At 40.1% G+C, this 23,891-nt stretch overlaps 1 protein-coding gene across 1 annotated transcript; it reads right to left on the bottom strand.

The window, feature by feature from the left end:
* Positions 1 to 20,854, bottom strand: si:ch211-191i18.2 (uncharacterized protein LOC564095 homolog). The gene is made up of 5 exons (XM_049602626.1): positions 20,672 to 20,854; positions 6,974 to 7,054; positions 6,659 to 6,876; positions 5,579 to 5,673; positions 1 to 2,288 (listed from the first exon to the last, which is right to left on the bottom strand). The coding sequence occupies exons 1-4, from the start codon at positions 20,736 to 20,738 to the stop codon at positions 5,599 to 5,601; spliced, it is 441 nt and encodes a 146-aa protein (XP_049458583.1). The 5' UTR covers positions 20,739 to 20,854; the 3' UTR covers positions 1 to 2,288; positions 5,579 to 5,598.
* Between the last annotated feature and the right edge of the window lie 3,037 nt (positions 20,855 to 23,891).

Here is a 23,891-nt window from a genome sequence, read left to right as displayed (position 1 = left end):
TAACATTTCATATATTTTATTGCAAAACAAGCAAACATACAAAAATCTCTTCCGGATTTATCTGGATGTTCTCCAATGTTCTCATATTAAACTAAAATATGTTTTAATAACATTTTTGGATAATTCTGTACATTTTTTAAAATTAAAACAGCTGAAGAAAACATCTTTCAAACATCAATCAAAAACAGCTTTGTTTACAAAGTGCTGTCGTCGGATTCACAGTGACATTTTTTCATTTTTGATGACACAAGTTGTCAGCCATCAAATAAAAGTTGTAGATTAACTTTTTCAAATTTCATATCTTTTTTCTTATATAAACAGTATATAACCATCTAATATGACCTCACTGTGTTTCACACTGTAACATCAGGGGGCGCTGTTGTTCCACCATCACTCTGAGGTTTAACATCATAAATAAAGCTCTAAATAAACCTCTGTGAGTCTTTGATGGTGGTAGGAAAGTTCAGTAAAGACAAAACAATTGTAGAGAAAACTTATTTAAAAAATGCTAAAAATAATGCTGAAATATTTTTAGCGATGCGCTGAAATTCTTGGTTGATACCAACGTTAAAAATAATTACTGATAATTGATATCTATTTTATATTTCTGAGAAAACATCGGCAATTTTCTCCTTCAAATAGCTGTATTTATTCAGTTTCTCACCAAAACACTAAATTTTACAAGATTACATTGAATACATAATGACAATGTTATAATTTAATCTTCGTCCAGTACTCATTTTTACTGAATAGAGCTTGAACATCTCAAAATGCTGCTACCATTAACTAGCTGTCAACCGCTAACATTAACGGTGCCTTAGCATTGTTCCGACCTCTCATTAGTGCTGCTATCAGCTAATGTTAACTAGCTGATAATAGTTAATGTTTACAGGTTGATAACAGCTAACAACTAATTTTAACTAGCTGAGACAAGCTAATATCTTATGTTAACTAGTTGCTAACAGCTAACATTAACTAGGTGCTAACAGCTAATGTTAACTAGCTGATAAAAGCTCACAGCTAATGTTAACTTGCTGCTAACAGGTAGTGGATGATGATAACTAGCTGATACCAGCCTACAGCTAATGCTAATTCACTGATTCAAGTAAATGTTAACTAGCTGATAACAGCTAAAAACTTATTTTAACTGGCTGAGACCAGCTAACAATTTACGTTGATTAACAGCTAACAGCTAACATTAATTAGGTGCTAACAGCTAAAAGTTAAAGTTAGCTGATAGCTGATAAAAGCTCACAGCTGGCTGATAAAAGTTAATTAGCTAATGTTGACTTGCTACTAACAGCCAATATTAACTAGCTTATAACCACTAACAGCTAAGGTTAAGTAGCTAATGACAGCTAACAGCTTATGTTCACCAGCTGTTAACAGCTAACTTCAAAAAGCTGCTTACAGCTGTTAACTAGCTGCTGACAGCTAACAGCTTACATTTACAAGCTGCTAACAGCTATGCTAATGTTAACCAGGACCATTGATAACAGCTACCAGCTAACAGTAACTAGCTGCCAACATTAAATGTTAACATTAGTGAATGTTAGTAGCTAGTAAATGTTAACAGCTGCTAAAATCATACATTTACTAGCTAAAAACAGCTAACAGCTAATGTAAACTACCTTAAAACAGCTACCAGCTAACATTAACTAGTTGCTAACAGCTAACTTTAACTAGCTGCTAACAGCTTGTACATCTTAGTCTCGTGAACAATATATTTCAAGAAAGCCTTAATTGAATTTCTTTAAATTTGACACCGATTGGACTCAATGCTAAAATATTAGAATTTTGTGGTTAAAGGTCAAAGGTCAGTGTGACCTCACAAAACATATTTTTGGCCCTAACTTAAGACATTAGATGCTAACAATAACAAAACTTCACATTAAGTGATGACAATTTATATCCAAAAGGTCAAAGGTTAGCTTCAGTGTGACATCATCATGGCTTATTTTTATTTTGCTCTCAACAGTTTTGTCATTTATAAACTTCCATATTTACAGATATAAAATCTGACCATATAAGGAACATCCTGTTTGGTCCTGAACGTTTAAATAAAGCAGTGAACAATGTGATAAAGTTTTATATGGATAAGAAGATTTGGTGACGCTGCCGTTGCAGTGAACTGTGAAAGCTCTGTGATTGGCTGAGGTCAGCCTGTAAACCCATGTCAAGGGAAGCTGTGGCTCCTACGTGGAGGTCAAAGGTCACAGCGGTGACTGCAACCCCCTCCCACCTCATCAGGTGACCCACGCTGCAGGATCCGACTGTTCTGACGCCAGCTGCAAAACAGGAAGTCAAGAAACAAGGAAGTAGTTTTTCAAGATGCTAAACATTAGATATATATGGTTTTTGTTTGTGTCTATAGGACATCTATAGCTACGTCTCAGTCCTTTGAATAAATTACACATAGCACCAGCTAACGTTAGGCTATAAGCAAACTACACCACGGTCACATGACTTAACATCCCTACTACAATGAGGCTGTTTGATATTCTGTCCCCTCATTTAGCCACGTAGTAGCAACCTTCTTTTTTAAGACACGTAAAAAAAATCCAAAGTGGGGTTTTTACCGCCATATTTTATGTTGTAGAACAAAACGTTAACATCTCTTCAGACCTTATTTCACACATCGAACCAAAAACCTGTTCAAAAACATGTTGACCTCAAGATGAGGGAACCGGAAGTGCTAACGGGCTCACTCATTACTCATTTTGGGGTTTTAGGATTCATTCCTGTCCAGTGTTTTAAAGATTATATAACATTACTTTTGTAAAGTGTCACAAAAGTACAAAAATTTACTTTTGAAGTGTGTTACCAAAGTAATGTGTTACAGTAATATATTTTGTTATGGAAGTAACTAAGTCATATAATGTGTTACTAAAATGATTTTGGATAATGCTAATACATTTACAATGTCACGTATCATTACAGTTATATATTATGTTTTAGGACAAACAAAGTAATATAACACATTACTAACAGGATTTTGGATAATATTACATTTTAGGAGTAACTCAGTAATATGTAACGAAGTAATATATCACTCTTACTTTTGTTACTTTTGCAAGTAACGTATTACTTTTCACATTAGAAAAATATGTGTATTATGTTTTAGAATGTGTTACTAAAGGGATTCTGGGAAATGTTATTACATTTACAATGTCATTTAATGCATTACCTTTGTAACGTGTTCTTATACTTCTGCAGCAACAGAAAAAACATCCCCTGAAGGCTGCTGTGTGTTGTCATGTCATTACAGACATTATAGAGGGATGCTGGTGCTCATGTGCATTCTCATGTTCTGTGTGTTTCCATTGTTACATCTGTGATGTCTGTAACGTATCCCGTTCTGCGTGAGGATCAGGAGCTGACCTCGTCTTGGTGATCGGCACATCTGGGTGATGTCAGTATATGTTGCACGTGTTTCCATTTACGTCACCTACAGCTGCAGAGTGACGCCCACACACAGTCCTGTTTTTAGCATAAAAGAAACTTTGTATTCAGCAGCTTTTATCTGAGTTTTGATTCTAAATGTCGCAGAGTGATTATTGTGAATCTTTTGTGACTTTAAAACTCTGGAGGTTTTTCTCAGTGTGACTGTTTCAACCTTTCAAAGTGTCAGAGAATAAAAACCTGCTGATTTATCTCTAATTATTTCCTGACATAACCTTTATCAGGAAGTCTAATTCTAGTTTCTGTTCTGGCGCCATGATGAACCTTTCTGAGCATCCTGTTTGGAGGATTTAAAGGTTTCAGTGACCTGCACATGGTGAATGTTTCACACTCAGTGTGTTTGTTTTACAGAAACAAACATACCACAGGGGGCGGCACAATTGGAAAAAAAGAAAAAAATTCTAAATGTTTCATTTATATTATTTTTTGTTAGTTTTTATGACAACTTTTATTTTGAAATGTTACACCTACATAACTACATAGTAAACTCCACCGAATAATTGAGAGGCCTTCATTTGGGCCCCCCTCCACAGCTCGTTACATTTTACCTGCTCTCTGGGGGAGATGGGCAGAGTAATCTGACGTCACATGAACCATGGAACACATTGTATTGTTATCATGTCAAAACGACTGAACTGCCACAACGCTACTGAGAGGATCAGCAGGAGGAGAGCTCGTTAAGTTAGCTGTTAGCATCCAGCTGTTCACAGTTAGCTGTTCGAAGTTCGCTGTTTGCAGAAAGTTGTTTGCAGTCAGCTGTTAGCAGTTCGCAGGTAGCTGTTAGCAGTTAGCTGGTGGCTGTTCGCAGTTCATAGTTAGCAGTTAGCTGCAAGCAATTAGCTGTTAGTTGTTACCTGCTCATTATTGTTACCCCTAAGCAGCTGGTGGACACAAAGAACAGCTAACAGAGGTTACACTGATTTATACTGTGTAGTGTTCAAGCTTTATTCAGTAAAAATGAGTACTGGGTGGATGAATTCTAATGTTTTCAAGATATGTTCAATGTAAACTTGTAAAATGTAGCTTATGATGTTGAAACCTGAATAAATCAGCTGTTTGAGGGGAAAATGTGTTTCACAGCACTGTAAAAAAGATATTTAAAAAACATTTAAATAAAACATAACAACAACAACAACAACAACAACCTGACTAAAGCAGTTTCATATTAAAAAAGGAAACATGGAGGCGCAACATGGTGATCTCTGTAGACTACATGCTCCCCATAAACGTCTCATTCTGAGGTAATAAAAACACATCTGATTCTGCACTAAAGAAAAACACACTTACAATTTAGTTGCAATTGATGCCCATTCATTTAGGTCCAAATGTCTACTGGGCCACAGCCCTCTCTGGAAACTCTGTAACTTCCTATTGATCAACTGCAGAAACATTTTTGGGGACACGCTATAATGGATTAGTTTCAAAAAAGTCCACCGAGTTTGGTGATGTTGGAACAAACCCTCACAGATTATGACCCAATTTTGTGAAAGGTCAATGCACTTTTTTGGAACTTGTGGCGCCCCCTGTTGACTGATTTCCAAATAATTTAAAAGACCTGGTTTTATGTTGTTATTCAACATACCCTGCAAGTTTTGTGATGATAAGACAATCAATTGCTGATTTATAGTCTTTGATTGCCCCCTCAAAAGTTCAGTTCAAACACAATGAGATATCAACAAGCTTTTGATAGCTTTTAATACACTTCGTCTGATGATGATCCACAGAGGATTTGGTACAAATTTGAGCAACAGTGTAGGAGGAGATGTCAAAAATGTGTTTTCCAAAAAATTCTAAATGGTGGACAATCTAGTCAGGCGGAACTTAATGGTTTTTGAGGTTTTCATAGAGCGTGTTCAGCTGAACATGTGTGGTGAATTCCAAGTCAATCTGACTTACAGTGCGAGGGAAGTGGCTTTTCAAAACAAAATTTCTTCGACCTTAATCAAAACACCCCATCTGGCCAGTTGGCATCATATTTCATGATCACCATTTGCACACAACTTCCAGTTCATCACAAACATCCAACATGGCCTGAACCAGATCAGACCTGTGAGGCTGCAGCGCCCCTGCTGGGCACAGGACACACTAAATCTACACATACTAACACTGGCCTCACCTGAGTGTGTGAGTGCACTCTCATAGTGTGTGTTGTAGCTGCTGTGCATTCAGTGCGATCAGGATCAGCAGAGTCCAGATGAGCGTACTCATTTCCTACAGACAGAAAACACACCGTCATTGTTTGTCGTTGAACCGCCAAACTCTAAACATCATTTATCTGGTTAACATGACCGCAAACAAACAAACACATCACAGAGGCCTCAGAGACCTCAGATCAGGCTCTTCTCTCTCGCTTCTCCTCCTCCTCAGATATTTTCTGTCATGTTCACTCTTGAGTCTTTTCGACTCTGTAAACAGTCACCCGCACTGACAAGAGTTTGATTCAAAGATCCAGAGCAGGGGTGTCTGTTGATTTTGGCAGAGATCAGCGTCACATTTACAGAAACCAGATGCACACACGCACACACACACACACACACACACACCCACACACACACACACACATTCATACACACACAGTTAATAAACGCCAGCTGCTCTCAGCTGTAATGTGACGACTCAGCAGTTTTATAAATAATTACTGTAAGAAACGCTCAGATTGATCCTCATCAGCTGCCATAGTTCAAACCGTTGTTAATACAATAGTTTAATGTTTAAAATAAACCAAATTTCTGCGATGTTTTCAAAGTACTCTGATGGTAAATATTCAGATTATTTACATGGAAATAATACCAATACTAATACTCCTAATGCCTTGGTTGATATTAGTCGGTATATTAACATATTACAAGTAATCAAACAGTATGTGATGGTTGTGGCTGACATTTCAAAAACTATATATATATAATAAGTATGAATATAAATAAAATACTCAACGATAATAAAGTCCCAATCTCCTCAAATGTGCAAATGTGTACTTCCTAATTAATAGTATCATATCTTGTTCCTGTTGCTAAAATTAGTCAAACTTATTGCCATATCAGACTTCAAACTTGTGTTGTCCACGTTCGTGTCGGGATCGGCTGCAGACTGACTTGACAGAGTTTCGTTAGATTTTCTGTACATGGGGTTCTCTACCCAGATGTTACTGTAAAGAAACACCGTGATTTGATCTATAATGAGCTCTGATTGTTCTCACCAGAGAAACAGGAAGTGATGCTGCATTGCTACTGTCATCCTCGCCCTGTGGTGTGGTCCCTTCAGCTGTTGCTGCAGTCACTGCCACAGTCGTTGCCGCAGTTGCTGCGGCAGTAACAGTCACTTCCTCTTCTTCCTGCTGACCTCCCGTATCCTCCTCTTCCTCATCGTCAATGAATGGCGCGCTGAACTTGTCGAGGTCCTCACTGCTGGCATTACCTGAACATACCATGGAGTCAGCAATATTACCTCATCATTAGAGAGGCGCAACATTGTGACCGTTGGTGTACAGAGTGTGTGTTGAGGAGTGACTTACTGTAGAAACTGTAGTCGAAGGTGGCATTGTAGTCGTCGTAGTCCGGCGTCGGAGTGAAGTCGTAGAACTGAGCCTCAGATACTGAAAACACAACACAGTCACGTTAACATTTCACCACCATCGCATCTCAGAGTCTCGTTCCTGTAACGAAACCTTCCAGCTGATCTCTTCTGATGACTAACAGTTTCCCCCTGCTGCCAGTCTTTGTGTTAAGCAAAGCTAAACATGTCCTGGACACACAGAGATGTTGCTGAAACATCTGAAAGCAGGAGGGTGTAGTAAAATATTTCAGTAAAGGTGTGTCATATATTGTTGTTTTTTCTTAATGTCTCACAGTGATGTTTCCGTCAGCCTTTCATTTTCCACCATCTGCCTTCAATAGAACCTGAGTGAGCCGTGGGTGTCAGGGTGCGTTCAGATTCTCTGCATGTTTTCACTTTATTGTTGAACAGAGTTATTGTTGTTTGAACGGGGGTTATGGAGAGGGTAAATCCAGCAGACAGTATGGTAAATAAATCTCCTTTCAAATCAAACACAAGCTCATGTGAGAGTTACAGCATGGGGTCCTCTACTGGGTCTGAGGAAACTTATACTGCAATCACATGTAATGTTGCACAATATATTTACTGGTACTTTACAGATTCAGACAAAATATGATTTTTTAAAATATGAAACATCACTATCAATAACCCAAAGAAATATTTAAAAGCATTTACTTTTGATTATGATACTTTAACTACATTTAACCAAGTCCCACAGTAATAGTATATTATACTATGATTTGCTTTATGACATCTTGTTATGCCCTACCATGCTATGACATTTTTATTACATATATGGCATACTTTACTTTTAAATTTTTAATGAAAAAAATTAAGGCATACTGTACTATGAATTTTTAAAATGAATTTCAAATGGCATACTGTCCTTTGACATTTTTTTTGCAAAGAGTTTCATGGCATACTATAATTGGATATTTTCCATGAATTTTTTTTTATGGCAAACTATGCTTTGACAACTTTCATGAAAATATTATTATTATTATTATTATTATTATGCTAAACTATACTATGAAAATCTTCACTATTTATTAATCCAATAATATACTGTGACTTAAAAAGAAATTCTAAACTATGACAATTTTTATGAAAAAGTTTTTGTATACTATACTATGACTTTTTTCATAAAATCTTTTATGCCATACTATACTATGACTTTTTAACAATATGTTATTTTCGAGAAGTTTTTTTGAGAAGATGAAAACAACATAATACAAAAGAACAATTAAATTCAAAGTTAAAAAAATCTTATTAAATAGACACATAGAGAGACATGAAACAGTAAAAGAATTGGCAAACAGAATTGAAAATAATTAGCTGTGAAAAATAGTTTTGAATTTTTGCATTGCATACATTATTTTTCATACAATTCTTATGACATTTTAGGAAAACATAAAAAGGAGTGAAAAAGTGAAAAGGTTGGACAAGGTAGGATATCTGGTGGGATCCAATAGCTCAGGTGGTTAGACACCTGCTGGGAAAGTCAGAAGTTGCATGTTCAGTCCCAATAAATGCCTTAACCTTTTAAAGACCAGTGCCCAGAGAAAAGAGTTATACTGTTGAGTGTGGGCATCTGTTTGTTTGAGTGCATGTGTGTGTGTGTGTATGTGTATCTGTGCAGACAGGTCTGAGATTATGACCTCATTGTCCCAGTAGGTTTGATTTCTCGGGGAGCCTAAGCGTTTTTCTGTTCTGTTTGATTTCCGAGAATTGGAGCTGCACACGAACCTAAATTTATCAAAACAACTCCTTTATCGGAGTTTCCTGCTGCTGCATATTTACCCGATTTCGAGAATGAAGATGAGCCCTTTTATTACAATGGCCGTCCGTACTTATTTGAGCCCGAGTATACGGACGAGGAGCTCCTACAAATTGAAGAGCAGACGAGGATAGAGAGAGAGGGCCAACGAGCAGACGAGGGTGAAGCAGCGGCTGCACGAACACGAATCTCTGAGGACTGGTGGTGCTTCTGTGGTTGCTGTGACTCCATGCCCACAGAGGAAGAATGTCTGTGTTGCAATGAGTGGGACCTGCTGCCCAATATTCATGGTCTCGATGTGTCCTGGGATGATACAGAAACTACCAAATGCTGTGTAACTACGTTGGAGGATTTCCCCCCTCTGATTAACAGGGCAGTGCTGGATACCTTTTTTCATGTGCCCAAAATAAATTGAAGGAGGCGGCAAAAACCACAGGGACCAAATGGTCAACTATCCATCAAGTAAGTATAACTAATATGTCTTTATGCATGTAATACTGACACCTAGAATTGTCTCTGAGATGCACATTTACTGTTGCATACTTTGCCCTTGTATATATTGTACCCTGTTTTCTTCTGGCAACAAGCAAAGCTCTCGTGAGATGACATCACAGCCGGGAGGCGGTGAAGGGTAAGGGAAATGCTTAGTATGCTATTTACAGAGATAGCACTGGCGATTTTAACCGGTCAGTGGCAAAAAAAAGCACTTTTAATGCGCAAACTTACACGGGACGCATTTGCCCCCATATCTACCTCGTGGCTGCCAGCTGCATCCGCCTCCCTCAATATTGAACCAATTTTAAAATGAAGTGTACCTATGAATCATACGCACACATACACATGGGGAAATAGGGCCCAGGTTGAAAAATACCGAAGTTATCCTTTAACTCAAAAACAAGTTCTTAGAGGGATTCTTTCCTATTGCGACACCTAGCCTATCTGTTCCAACGGTCAGGTCACCCTGACCCCAAAATGTTCAACTCCATTTGATTTCCCAGAGCTTGACTACGCAAGAACTACTCAACTTACCAAAACACCTCTAAGGAGTCCTTTTTATTGCCAAATCTCACATTTGATCAACTGCTTCCAAAACCTTGTGTAACTGACCTTATTTTCACCTTTGGTATAAAATGATACATTATCTGCCTCTACACTCCACATTTAAGACTAGACTTAAGACTTTCCTCTTTGATAAAGCTTATAGTTAGGGCTGGCTCAGGCTTGCCCTGTACCAGCCCCTAGTTAGGCTGACTTAGGCCTAGTCTGCCGGAGGACCCCCCTATAATACACCGGGCACCTTCTCTCCTTCTCTCTCTCTCTCTCTCTCTCTCTCTCTCTCGTATTCTATTACTGCATCTTGCTAACTCGGCCATTCTGGATGTCACTAACTCGGCTTCTTCTCTGGAGCCTTTGTGCTCCACTGTCTCTCAGATTAACTCATATCACAGCGGTGCCTGGACAGCGTGACGTGTGTGGTTGTGCTGCTGCCATGGTCCTGCCAGATGCCTCCTGCTGCTGCTGCCATCATTAGTCATTAGTCATACTTCTATTGTTATTATACACATATGATTATTGTCACACATGTATACTGCCAGATATTAATACATACTTTCAACATATTGTACCACAGTAACCAGAACTATAACTATAATATTATTACTTTCATTAATGTTGTTGTAAGCTACTGTCATTACCTGCATCTCTCTCTCTCTCTCTCTCTCTCTCTCATTGTGTCATGTGGATTACTGTTAATTTATCATGCTGATCTGTTATGTACGACATCTATTGCACGTCTGTCCGTCCTGGAAGAGGGATCCCTCCTCAGATGCTCTTCCTGAGGTTTCTACCGTTTTTTCCCCGTTAAAGGGTTTTTTGGGGAGTTTTTCCTGATCAGCTGTGAGGGTCCTAAGGACAGAGGGATGTCGTATGCTGTAAAGCCCTGTGAGGCAAATTGTGATTTGTGATATTGGGCTTTATAAATAAAATTGATTGAATTGATTGATTGACTCCTCAGGACTTGCCTTACTCTCTGGAGGTATTTGGTTGTAGTCGACTTCCTTGCAGCCTCCTCATCTTTTCCATTAGCCTGTGGGATCCCAAGGTACTCGTAGCTGTTCTGAAAATGTTGCCCTCTGTTAGGTTGACTCCCTCAGTTCTGATCATCTTGCCTCTTTGATGCCATCTGGCCACACTTTTCTAATCCGAATGACATCCCTATGTCCTTGCTGTAGATCCTGATGGTGTGGATCAGTGAGTCGATTTCTCGCTTATTCTTGGCGTACAGCTTGATGTCATCCATGCAGAGCAGGTGGCTGATTGTTACTCTGCTTCGGAATCTGTATCCATAGCCAGTGTTCTTGATGATCTGTCTGAGGGATTTAGGCCTATGCAGAACAGCAATGCATCCCCTTGGTATATGCTGCATTTAATGTTGACTTGGGCAATCGGCTTTGAGTTGGCCTCTATGGTCATCTACCACATTCCCACGGAGTTCTTTATGAAGGCCGTTAGTGTCCTGTTGAGCTTGTATAGTTCCAGACATTCCAGTATTCACGTGAGTGACATTGAGTCATAGGCTTTCTTGTAGTCAATCCAGGTGGTGCACAGGTTTGTCTTCCTGCTCTTGCAGTCTGGCAATTGCTCTGTCAACCAGTAGCTGGTGCTTGGCTCCTCTGGTGTTACTGCCACTTCCTTTCTGTGCCTTTGCTCATGTATTGGGCCATATGCCTAGTTATCTTAGCCTCCATGATGCCTGACAGGAGCTTCCATGTTGTGCAGGGAGTGTGTGTGTGAATTCTGCCCTAATATACACACATATATACATATATACAGAAACCCCCCAGATCGGTCCTTGAGCACGGTCAGTCATTCTAGTCAACATAGATTCATAAAAGGCAGTTTTTATCATGTAGGTGACCCATTCTTTTACTTCTGGGGGCTTAGTTGACTTCCGACACCTGAGTATACAGTAGTTCTAGCAGCTGTAGTGACTCCAGCCATAACAACTGAGAATTCATCCCTTGACACATTATGCACTTGCGATCTGTCTCCCAATAAATAAAGTTTTGGAGACACTGGCATTGTCTTACAGAGCCATTTACTCATGTGTCTAAGAATTACGCTCCAAAAGGGCCAAATAAGTGGACAATCCCAAATACAATGTAGAAAAGTGCCAGTGTCTTCCTGGCATTTCCAACAGAAATTATTAGTTGATAAACCCGTCCTGTGCAGCCTGGCTAATGTCCGAAAGTGTCTATGTATTATTTTATATTGGGTGACTTTACTTTTGGACTCCCTTACATATTTATCACTATCAGACAGACTCTTTAACCATTGCTCTTCATCCAGGGTACATCCCAGGTCTGTCTGCCATATTATCTTTATCACAATTACTGCTGGGCAGAGTATTAGTGAGTCTATAAGAGGGATAAAGACGCTCCGCTGGCAGTTTGAAGAAGTCCATGATGTGATTTCCTTCTTCTTCTTCTGTTGAGATTGGGATAAACGATCTACGGGGGTAAATGGACAACACATCTCATTCTCAATAGAAACCCATTCCAGTTTGTTTTCTACAATCCAGTGTCTGGCTAATTTAGCAGTTTCCACGAATGAGATTTGGTATAACCTCATGTCAGGTAGAACCAGACCTCCTTTCTCTTTGGGGGAATGCATTTTCCTTAATCCAATCCTTGGTTTCCTCCCTTCCCACAAAAATTCTATAATCATTAAATCATATTGTTTGAAGATCCAATGCGGTATAGCAACAGGTACCGTCACAGATATATAATTTAACTGGAAACTTTACCAAGATGTTCTTTTTCAAGGTTTCCGACAACATACTACACTACAACTGTTTTCATAACCAGAGTTGGGTAAGGGTTACTTTAAAAGTAATCAAAGTACTTTACTGCGTTACTTTTTTTAAAGTAACCAGTTACTTTACTGCATTACTCCCTGAGTAAAGTAACTCCATTACTTTAAAAGTACTTCCAACGTTACTGTCTGAGAAAAGTAACTCAAGCACTTTTAAAGTACTTTTGAGTATTCTACATTTCCTATTGGGCAATGGACCACAGGGCGCTAAGCCTACATTTTTTTGTCTCCAAAATTAAAGTTATGGACCACTTGCCCTTCACTGAGATCCAGTTCTCCCATCACAGCCGTCACTTTGACCAATAGAAACACAGAACGATCTGCTGCCGTAGACAACTGTATGACAACAGCACCCCAGCATTTTTAATATTTCCTCTAGGGATGTTACCACACAGAGTAAAAGGGGGAAATGATGGTGTGAAACAGCAGAGGCACTTTGTCAACCCGCTGAGTTAACGTTACTGTCATTAGCATCAAGCTAGCAAACAATGGTACATCCTCACGGTCGGACATAAAGTAATAACATTAACAAATAGCGGCGGGGCTTTTACTCACCACAGCTGCAGAGGCTCCCAGCTTCATTTGAAACAAACTACATTATAGACGCTCCGTTATTTATTAATCCCTCTGTGTGTTTATATATTTACTTTTTATCCGCTCCGTTGTCTTTGTAAAGTTAACATATCGCATCGTCATTTCAAACTCAACACTTGTTTCAAATTAAAAGCCCCTTATAACCTCAGCTGAGAGAATCCCTCCATTTTCTAAATAGGCTTTTATTCTGAAACATTTGTAGGAACTTGGTTGTGGAGGATTCAGTACCTTGAATGTTTGCGTACAATACTCCAAATGAAGCTACATTTCGACAACATTTCAGCTGGCACATGAACAGACACAGTGACTGAAATAATAGTGAAAGTAATAAAAATAGGACAAGAATAACCTGATGACATGAAAGATGACCGGTCCGAGGATAATTGGCGAGTACCATCGTGTAGTGTGTCATGTCTGTCGGCCAAGTCACAGCACGATTTTATGACTCCACAATCACGTAATGTCACATAGTGACTTTCGGAATGGGCAGAAAAGGCGTGTAGTGTGTATGAGGCATGATGCAAGTCCTCCTGAGTCTGACCTGTCAAGTCAAGTCAAATTTATTTATATAGCACATTTAAAACAAGCATGGTTGACCCAAGTGCTGGACAGTTCCTCCAAATATAAATGAATGAATGAATGAATAGCAAAAGCAGCATAAATTATCAATAAAATCAACAATAGGTTTAGACAATAAAAAAACAACACTAGAGTAAAGGAAAAATACAAATAAAAGCTATAAAAGACATGGTTGTCTCAACTTGAGGTGAAAGCAAGTGAAAAGAGGTAGGTTTTTAAAAGAGATTTAAAAGTTCGGGCTGCCCTTATATGGAATGGTAAAGTATTCCATAAATTTGGCGCCACAACGGAAAAGGCTCTGTCACCCTTGTTTTTAAGTTTAGTTCTGGGACAGGCCAGCAGCAGCTGGTTGCTTGATCTCAGTGCTCTGGCTGTCATGTGAAGCTGAACAAGCTCAGGTAGGATGGAGCTAAGCCATTCAGGCTTTTAAAAACAAATAATACAATTTTAAACTGAACTCTGAACTGGACAGGGAGCCAGTGCAAAGAGGCCAGTACCGTTTCTTTCCTGTCAGCAGTCTGGCTGCTGCATTCTGGACAGCCTGTAGGCGTTTCAGTGACTGCTGGTCCGATCCAACATAAAGAGAGTTACAATAATATGAAAGCATGAATTGCCCTCTCAAAATCAAGTGGGGGGAGGTAGGGCTTTGCCTTACTAAGTAGCCTTAATTGAAAGAAGCTTGATTTGACCACTGAACTAATCTGTTTGTCAAATTTAAAGGCACAGTCAAAAATTACTCCTAGGTTCCTTGCAGCAGGGAGACAGTAGGAAGCTAATGGGCCAATGGCACTGTCATAGCCTTCTAAAAGGTCAGAAAAGGCCTTACAAAATAATTTCAGTTTTAGATTTGTTTAGGTTCAAGAAATTTAAAGCCATCCATGTGTGAACATCATTGAAACAGTTCAGCAGAGCTTGAATGGAGGCAGAGCTGTTTGTCGTCTGCAAAACAATGAAATGTTATATCATACTTTCTAAATATAGCGCCCAGGGGCAGCATATAAATGGAGAAGAGAATGGGACCCAAGATGGAGCCTTGAGGCACCCCATAATTGAGTGAGGATGCAGCAGATGTATACTGGCCCATGTGAACAGAGAAACTCCTTTCTGATACATAGGATTCAAACCATTTGAGCACTGTACCTTTAAAACCTACACACAGGTCAAGACATGATAAAAGAATCTTATGATCTACTGTGTCGAAAGCTGCAGTCAAGTCTAAGAGCACCAGAACAGAAGTGTTGCCAGAATCAACAGTTAAAAGCAGATCATTAAAAACTCGTAAAAGGGCTGTTTCTGTGCTATGGCGTGCTTTAAAGCCCAACTGGAACTTTTCAGAGATGCCATTTAAGTCCAGATGCGTCTGCAGTTGTTCATACACTACCTTTTCTAAGACTTTGGACAAAAAAGGGAACTTAGAAATAGGTCTATAGTTCAACAAAACTGAAGGGTCAAGATTATTCTTCTTGATGAGGGGCTGCACCACAGCATGTTTGAAAGCAGCGGGGACACAGCCAGACATCAAGGAAGAATTTATAAGGTCGACAATACAAGGCCCCAGCATGGTAAAAACATCCTTGAAGAAACGGGGTGGAATGCTGTCTAGGGGGCAGTAGGATGGCCGTAGCTGCTGAACTATTTTCGTTAAAAAAGGAAGAGACACTTGCACAAAAGCCTCAAAAATAACCGGGGCTACAGGGGAAGCAACAGGGTCAGAGGCCAGAGGAGAGGGAATGGACCTGACAGCATTTGAAGTGAGATTTGAAGACGATCTCTCTTCCACTTCTCTCAGCATGTCTACATGTACATCTGAGAGTGTGGGTTTAACATGAGAAGAAGGCACAGTAACAGTAAATAAAACAGCAAAGTGATCAGAGATATCAGTATTACAGATCTCAGTAATGCTTAAATTTAAACCAAGTGACAGCACAAGGTCCAGCGTGTGTCCTTTTTCATGCGTTGGCCCAACCACTGACTGGGTGAGATTAAACGAGTCAGTAAGATTCATGAACTCCCTGACCAGAGGTTTTGATTCACAGCAGACATGTATGTTAAAATCACCAACAATTAAAAACCGATCATATCTCAATGTTGTTTCTGCCAGAAAATCATCAAAGTCTTGTATGAAATCCTTGTTGACCTCTGTCAGCAAGTTCTCCTCCACCTTCTTTTAGACTCCACCGTAGACAACAGCAGCATTTCTCCGACCACGTAGTGAGCCACAAGCTTCATGACTTCTTTTGGACTGATAGGTTTAACGTTATCTCCGTTATTAGAACCAAAAGACAGTTGTTGCTGTTTCGGAGCTGAATGACCAGCGTTCTAAAGTAACGGAAGTAACTGATGGCTTGTTTGAAATTGTACTCAAGTATTTGATTACTCAAACAGCAAACTAACGCATTAGGTTGCTCGTTACTGCAAAAAGTGATCAAAGTAACGCGTTATACCCAACTCTGGTCATAACTGGTTACGCTTTAATGATTTCAGACTTAAAATGACATAATGTACTTCTTTCAGCTGTCACCACAAGAATGTATGTCGCTAACAATGGCTAGCGTTAGCTACACTGCTGTAGCGTTTGCACAGTGATGGCCATACAGCAAGCTTGCCAATACAGGGCTGCGGCACAACCTCAAGTAACAAAGTACATTTGAAGTTCTGTGAACAAGATGTCAGTGCAGTCTTGTTAAATACGCTCCAGGTTACAGCTGTGCATGAAATGTTGAATAGTGCCAAATGTTATGCATATTATAAGAAAAGTTGAAATATAGCCTGCCTGTCATATATATATGTATGTATATATATATATATATCACATTATGTTATATTATCTGTATTTGTTTCTCATTCACCAAAGCAAATTCTTTTCATGTGGAAACAGATTACGTTCAAAACACACACACACACACACACACACACACACACACACACACACACACACACACACACACACACACACACACACAGTTAGTGCAGTTACAGTCTGATGGGGAAACTCTGATCCCTGAAGATCTTCCTCCTCACTCAGCATTCATCATCTGTAAGTGTGTGTGTGTGTGTGTGTGTGTGTGTGTGAGTGCTGGTCTGTGTTTCACATCAGCGCTCTGCTAGAAGCTCTGTGAGTTTACCCAGCATGTCCTCCCTCCCAGCAGGATCCATGTGATTACTGAAGCTTTGAAACATGTAAACAGTCCAACAGGTCGAGAGTTGCACTTCAGCACCAGCGTAACAGGAAACAGTTTGTTACGTCCTGATGTAGAAAACACGTCGATTCGTGCAGAATTTATAATGAAAAAGAATTTTTGGAGTTTATGTTGCAGGAGGTAAATCACATGACGTGCCGAGGTCGGACATAAATCAACTTCCTCAGGCTCCCGCTGCAGAAGCTGAACTGGTCAGCTCCCAGTAGGAGACTGGCCAGAGTCATAAACTGACATCCAACAGGAAGCGTTCACTGGGAGCTGAAGATGGAGGTTCACATGTCGACTGTGAGAACACACACACACACACTAAATGAGGTCAGTCTCTGATTATCTCTCATCATTAATCTGTAAAAATCTGATCTGTGTCGGCGCCTCGACTGTGACCTTTGACCTCAAAGCGCTAACATGTGAGCTATGTGTTAGCATGAAGCTCTTTAACATGAGATTAAAGGATCAGTTCAACCAAATTACACACACACACAAACACACACACACACACACACAAATATATTCTGGATTTATTCTGTCTAGTTCGGACAGATTTGGGTGAACTGACCCTTTAACACTTTAACTAACACACACACACACACACACACACACACACAGCAGGATGATGGGAACTGAGGGGGTGGGCTGCTAATTGTTAGCAAACAGGAAGTGTGTCATCCCTAACAGCCTGTCAATCATAGACACCACGGAGACGAGGAAATGAAAACCAGGTGACACACACACACACACACACACACACACACACACACACAGGCTGCCAGGGATCACCTGTCAATCAAACTGTGTGGGCGGGAATGAAATGTTTTCTTCTCCGGAGGTAGAAGAAGAAAAGAAAGTGCTGAAGGACGAAAGACAAAGAAGCAAGAAAACAAGAGAAGAAGAAGGAGAAGAAAAGAGAAGGAGGAACAAGGAGAGGAAACAAAAGTAAAGCAGAAAAGGTAAAAAAGGATGGAGGGAAAGAAAAAGGAAAGGAAGCATGAAGGAGGAAAGAAGGGGCAAGAACAAGAATGAAGGAGAAAAAGAAACAAGGAGATAAGATTCAGAAGAAAGGGAGAAGAGAAAATAGGACAAAAGAAAAGAAAGTACTGAAGGAGGAAAGAAAAGGAAGCAAGGGAAGAAGAAGGAGAAGAAGGGGTAAGGAAGAAGGAAAGAGGAAAGGAAACAAAAGTAAAGTAGAAAAGGAAAAGAAGGACAGAGGAAAAGGTAAGGGAGCATGACGGGTGGTAGAAGGAAATGTAAACAAGGACAGAAGAGAGAATAAGAGGAAAGAAAAGCAAAGGAAAAAAGGAAAGGAAGCAAAGGAAAGAAGGGAAGGAAAAGCAGAAGGGGAAAAGAAGAAAGGAAGGGAAAAGAAGAGAAAACAAAAATAAAGTAGGAAAGGTAAAAAGGGATGGAGGAAAAGGAAAGGCAAGGAAGCATGAGGAGAACTGAAGAGGGCAGGAATAAGAATGAAGCAGGAAAGGAAGTTAAGAGGAAGGATGAGGGAGGATATGAGGAAAGAAAAGGAGGTGTGGAAACAAGGGAATGAGAAGGAGAAAAAGAGAAATGGCAGGAGGAAAGAGGAGAGGAAACAAAAAAGAAAAAGCAAAGGAAGCATGGGTCAGTAACAGTGAGGGGGCGTTGTCAGCAGCGTCACATGATCTTTACAGAAACCAGCTGCTGATCAAACACACACACTGAAACTGTACACACGTCTCTCACCTCTGAGACAATAACGTCCCTCACAGGGGACAGGAAGGAAGGAAGGAAGGAAGGAAGGAAGGAAGGAAGGAAGGAAGGAAGGAAGCTACTCTTACTTCCTTCACTTCTCTCCTTCTCGATCACTTCCTGTGTGATGATTGATTGTTGTGTGTATTTGTAATATTTGTATCCAGGAAACGGGCTGGTGGTTAAATCCAGAGCGTTTCTTCTTCTTCTTCTGTGACTTTAATGTTTTCTGGTGCCTGATAAATAAACGTAATAAATTTAAAGGGACAGTTCAGGTTTTTTTAAGTGGGGTTGTTTGAGGCACTGATCCATTGGCAGTGTGTTACCAACAGTGTCTTTCAGTTAACAACATGTAACTGTAATATTTCAGAATAAATTATATTATTATCACCTCACAGGCTTTTATTGTGAAACTGAACTAAATTGAGACTTTTACTATGAAATTCATGAAGGTAAATACAATACTTTTAGAGAAGCACACTGCTAAATCACAGTGATATATGGAGTTTAATGTTGTGTTCACATCAAACATGATGCAAATTTTCACACGAATTTGAACACTAGAATATTTTGTGTTGACTTGCTTCATACGCGCTTATAATTTCTGTCATACGCATGTAAAATCACATGTACGTGAGAGCCTAAAACATGTGCAAAGGTGTCATACATCACACTAAATGGTCACTGGCTATCGCAGCGTGAAACAGTCACTGAAGTTCAGATTTTTTAGCTCTCGTGAAGAAGCGTATGGCACTACTCACATAATTCACATCATGCGTGTCACGTCCAATGCGTCCATATATGGAGTTTTATGTTGTGTTCAAACCAAACACGATGCAAATTTTCATGTCGTGTTACTCATGCGAGTTTGAATGCTAGAATATTTTGTTTACTCGCTTCATATGCATGAATAACTCACATGTTCGCGAGTGTCCAAAAGACACAAAATGGTGCCAGATGTCTCCTGAGGATCTCAACGCTGACTGGCTATCGGTTGCTGAAGTTTAGATTCTTCAACTGTCACAAATAAAAGGATATGACGCAAATTCGTGCCACTTAATTCAGGTCATTCGTATTGTGTACATCGCGTCCATTGTCCTAGCTGACAAAAGACAACAATATCAGCGTACGCTAAGTTTAAAATATTTTCACTTCTTTACTGTAATGTCAGGAAGTGATTTCCAGGCTCAAATGAAATTTGCAGATTTTTAAAATTGTTTTCAGCGGTCAACCAAAAATGAAAATCTGCAGAATGTTTATCTTTCCAACAGGAAGATGAAGCCGCAAAATCGTTCTCTTCAACGCCACCAGACTCCTTTGAGAAAAATCAATAATTTAACATCAGTGCATACAGTCTCTGTCAAAATAAAAGCACTACGTCAGTACAACACCACCAACTGATGTTTTTTTCTTTCGTCAAGGTGAGACAACTACACAGAATGGCAAGGTGGCGTAACGGCGTGATATTTCCACCTTGAACAAGCGGTGTAAAACAAACTACAGAGACATGAGAGCTGACTCAGAACTGAACATATTGAGGTTTTCCTTCAACCGCAACTTCTTCTCTTTGAAACAAAAAACAATCAACAACAAAAAATCTGCTTTAAATTTCCACGGAAACTTAACCAGCTGCTCAGAGAGGAGGAGGAGCTCCAACATGGCTGCCAGCCAGAGGAGGTGGGGGGTGGGGGGTGTATACATGTCAGGTTACAGTTATACTGTAAAATAAATTCACCATAACACACACACACACACACACACACACACACACACACACACACACACACACACACACACACACACACACACACACACACACACAGGAAGTTTAACAGCTGCAACACACACACAGATCACATGAAGAAGATGTCAAACACACACACACAAACACGCAGTCACAGACGGAGTGAGGACTCACCAGCAGTCAGCAGCAGGATCAGTGAAGCTCCACTCAGATAAACAGACAGGAGACGCCAACTGGACATGATTCAGATCCAAAGGGTGAATGAATGTGTGAATGAATGAGAGAGAAGCAAAGAGTACAGAGAGCAGAGCAGATGTGATGGTCCTGATCGACTGAGCTCTGAATGAACACACAGACTGAGAGTGAAAAGGGGAGGAGAGAAGGAGGCGGAGGAGGAGGTGGAGGAGGTGGAGGAGGAGGGCTCTGGTTTTCCTGCCAAGTTTGTTCCCTGCTTGCCAAACACGAGGAGACACAAAGACAGAGCATGAAAGAGACAGGGAGAAAAAGAAGGACAGAAACAAACAAAAGTAGATGTGGACAAATCTGAGGGCTGAAACTGAAATGGTCACAGAGACAGTGGAAACGCAACATTTGGGCAACCCGGGTCACAATTTTGTTTACTGTGAGCAGCTAGATAAGTAGAAGATGAACTGATCTCCAAAAGACATGAAGTTGAAGATGAAACATGCGTTTAAAGAAAAAAGATTGGGTTTATTTTTAATCGTAATAAACAATGTCTGAACGTTGTAGTGCAAAACGTCAATAACAAATTGTCCTCAAACCAGACGATAGATAATAAACTCCCAGCGTCTTCAAACCAGTACTTCCTAATTAACAGTTTCTTATCTTGTTACTGTTGCTAAAATTGGTCCAATTTGTTGCCATATCAAACTACAATCATTATTAATCATAAATAAACAAGTTTCAGTAATAACATGTGATCAGGTTCTGGACCGTGTCCACTTTTGTGTCGGGGTCGGCTGCAGACTGACTCTGTAGAGATGGCTGCCATCTTGTTTTTTCATGGCTCAGTGTACTGTGCTCTTACTGTCACTAGATGGCACAAACAGTGTCCACGAACGAGGACAACAGGTCTGAGTTACACAGAATGAAGTATAAGGTGCAGGAAACCCAGAATGTGACGTCCTCATGTGAGGACACCGGGTCTCAGGAAGGTAGCAAAGTGTTTTCAGGTAGCTGTTTGCGTCTGATGAATGTGCACCATTGTGCTTTAAGCTCCATCACTGGCAGTGGAAACCGTGTTCATCACTGTAAACTGTAAACTGCTGCTAAACGTTCTCTGTCCGTCCGCAGACTTTTTAATTGGTTGGTTTTTATATACATAAATCTGAACTTGAGCCGGTTCCTTCTTCTCTGTGTACACACATGTGTAAAAGCCAAAATCAATATGGCCTGCGCTCTCTCAATATTTTCTCGATGTTGGTCCCTGAGGACTGGACACAACTTAGGGAAAATATTCTCAGAATAATCTACAGAAGGACCTGTAACTGTCTGAGCTGATTTCTGCAGAGGAAATAAAGTCAATTTTAAAGGACCGAATGTGATCGCTCCTCAAATTGTACATGTGTATACTAGTACGGGCTATTATTTGCTTAAATCACTGAAATCAACAGTGACAAATTTGTCTGTGTCTGATGCCAGAAGTCACCAACCATGTGCTGGTTCTCGACAACTTCGGAGTGAGACCGGGTTGGTCCAGCAAACCCTGGACCTTCACCCAGGAGGCTGCTCTTTTCTTAATGTATGAATGCAGAGCCAAAACATGATGTTTTTTTAACCTAACCACGTGTGTTTGTTGCACAAGGAAATAAAAGCATAAACAAGGTGTTTTACTGACACTGTAAATTTGTTTTAAAAAGTCACAATGCATGTAACAGGCATCTCTCTGAGGTGTCTCACCATCCATCTTCCCCTCCACCTCCTGTTGACAAAGTCAGCTCAGATACTATGTCACTTTAGAAAAGTTATTATGATATGTTGGTATCAGTGGTTTCTCAGAAATCTACAATGCCAACATTTTCTTCTGGTGAAACTTCATCAATCAAGTGAAAATTACACTCATTTTGTCATTGACTTCTATACAATCAGATTGGAGTCGCCCCCTGCTGGCCATTAGAAAGGCTGCACTTTAAGTTTAAGGCACTTCAGCAATGGCTTCACTCTTCAGACCCAGAGGCTTCGTCCATTATTTTATACAATCTATGTGCAGGCCGACAGGAGGATCTTCTTCCTGTGTTTACCTTCTGACTCTTGACCCCCTCCCAACCATCTGACCAATGAGAGAAGAGATGGTCTCACCTGAGCGACCAACCCAGAACAGAGCAACTACAGGTTTCTTAACATGGTGATTGTGCCACCAAATGTGGGTCCTTTTTAACAAATCAGTGTTGCATTTCCTGTTGTTACTATGCCAACAAACCTGGGTGTTTTTTAGCAAATGGTTGCTGCTTCCACAGCGGTGGTTTGGCCACATGGGTATTTTTTTTAGGAAGTCATCGCTACATATTACAAGTTGTTGCAACTTGTTGCTGTGTTTTAAGTGTTTCAAACGAGAACAGACAAACTACAGGTGTAAAACCTTCTTCTCCTGTCTCACCCTCAGGAAACACTGAATCTTTAACCCTGCTGGATTTCAAAATATAAGATATTAAATCTTCTGACTTCAGTTTGACAAACTCATCTTGATCCTCAAACAGCTGCAGAGCATCAGACTTTTTTTCAACTTCCTGTCTGCTCAAGTCCCGACAACAACACACATTGTCTCCATCAGACTCCTCACAGCTGCTTCACAACACAAATAAACCAGCAGCTTCAGCAGTTTGAATTTAAAACGTGCGGTCTGCTCCTTTAAAGCGTCCCTGATTCGGCGTTAAAGCCTCTTTTGTTTGTCGTGTCACAGCTGGACAGAAAAGAATAGACTCAGTTCAGGAGTCTGTTTTCTATTTCCAGTGTCAGGGAAACACACTTTGCAGTGACATCATCAGAGACCACCAAATATGGATGTTTAAAGTGACGGGTCCCAGGGGAAACGTACGAGTTTTAATGAGTCAGCTTCCATCAGTGTGTGGGAGACAATAAGAGCAACAACAGTCACTGCTATTGTGAACAAGGGGCTACTGGGAAGTGTGGGAGGAATGGGAATGAAGCCATGATGGGAAAATAATCTAAACTACATGGAAAATCAAATCATAGAAACAACATGGAAAGAACTGATGAATGAAATGTTTAACTAATAAATAAGACACATGCACAGTTGTCTATCGTGTCGGGGACAGCCATGTCCCTCTGCAGACATTTTTATCACTACAAAGTTTCTTTTTTACTCCTCTCCCAGTGAGTCATCACTCAGCAGTTATACTACAGAATGTGAGTG

The sequence above is a fragment of the Epinephelus fuscoguttatus genome, linkage group LG17 (genome assembly GCF_011397635.1).
Source record: "Epinephelus fuscoguttatus linkage group LG17, E.fuscoguttatus.final_Chr_v1".
Classification (NCBI taxonomy): domain Eukaryota; kingdom Metazoa; phylum Chordata; class Actinopteri; order Perciformes; family Serranidae; genus Epinephelus; species Epinephelus fuscoguttatus.
This window is presented reverse-complemented; position numbering and strand designations above follow the sequence as displayed.

What these genes read in the sequence shown, in the direction of transcription:
- si:ch211-191i18.2 (XM_049602626.1), bottom strand. Translation starts at nt 20,738, where the DNA reads ATGTCCAGTTGGCGTCTCCTGTCTGTTTATCTGAGTGGAGCTTCACTG. An exon ending in GATCCTGCTGCTGACTGCTG is followed by an intron (nt 7,055 to 20,671) that starts GTGAGTCCTCAC and finishes TTGTGTTTTCAG; the next exon opens with TATCTGAGGCTCAGTTCTAC. An exon ending in CTTCGACTACAGTTTCTACA is followed by an intron (nt 6,877 to 6,973) that starts GTAAGTCACTCC and finishes TGGTATGTTCAG; the next exon opens with GTAATGCCAGCAGTGAGGAC.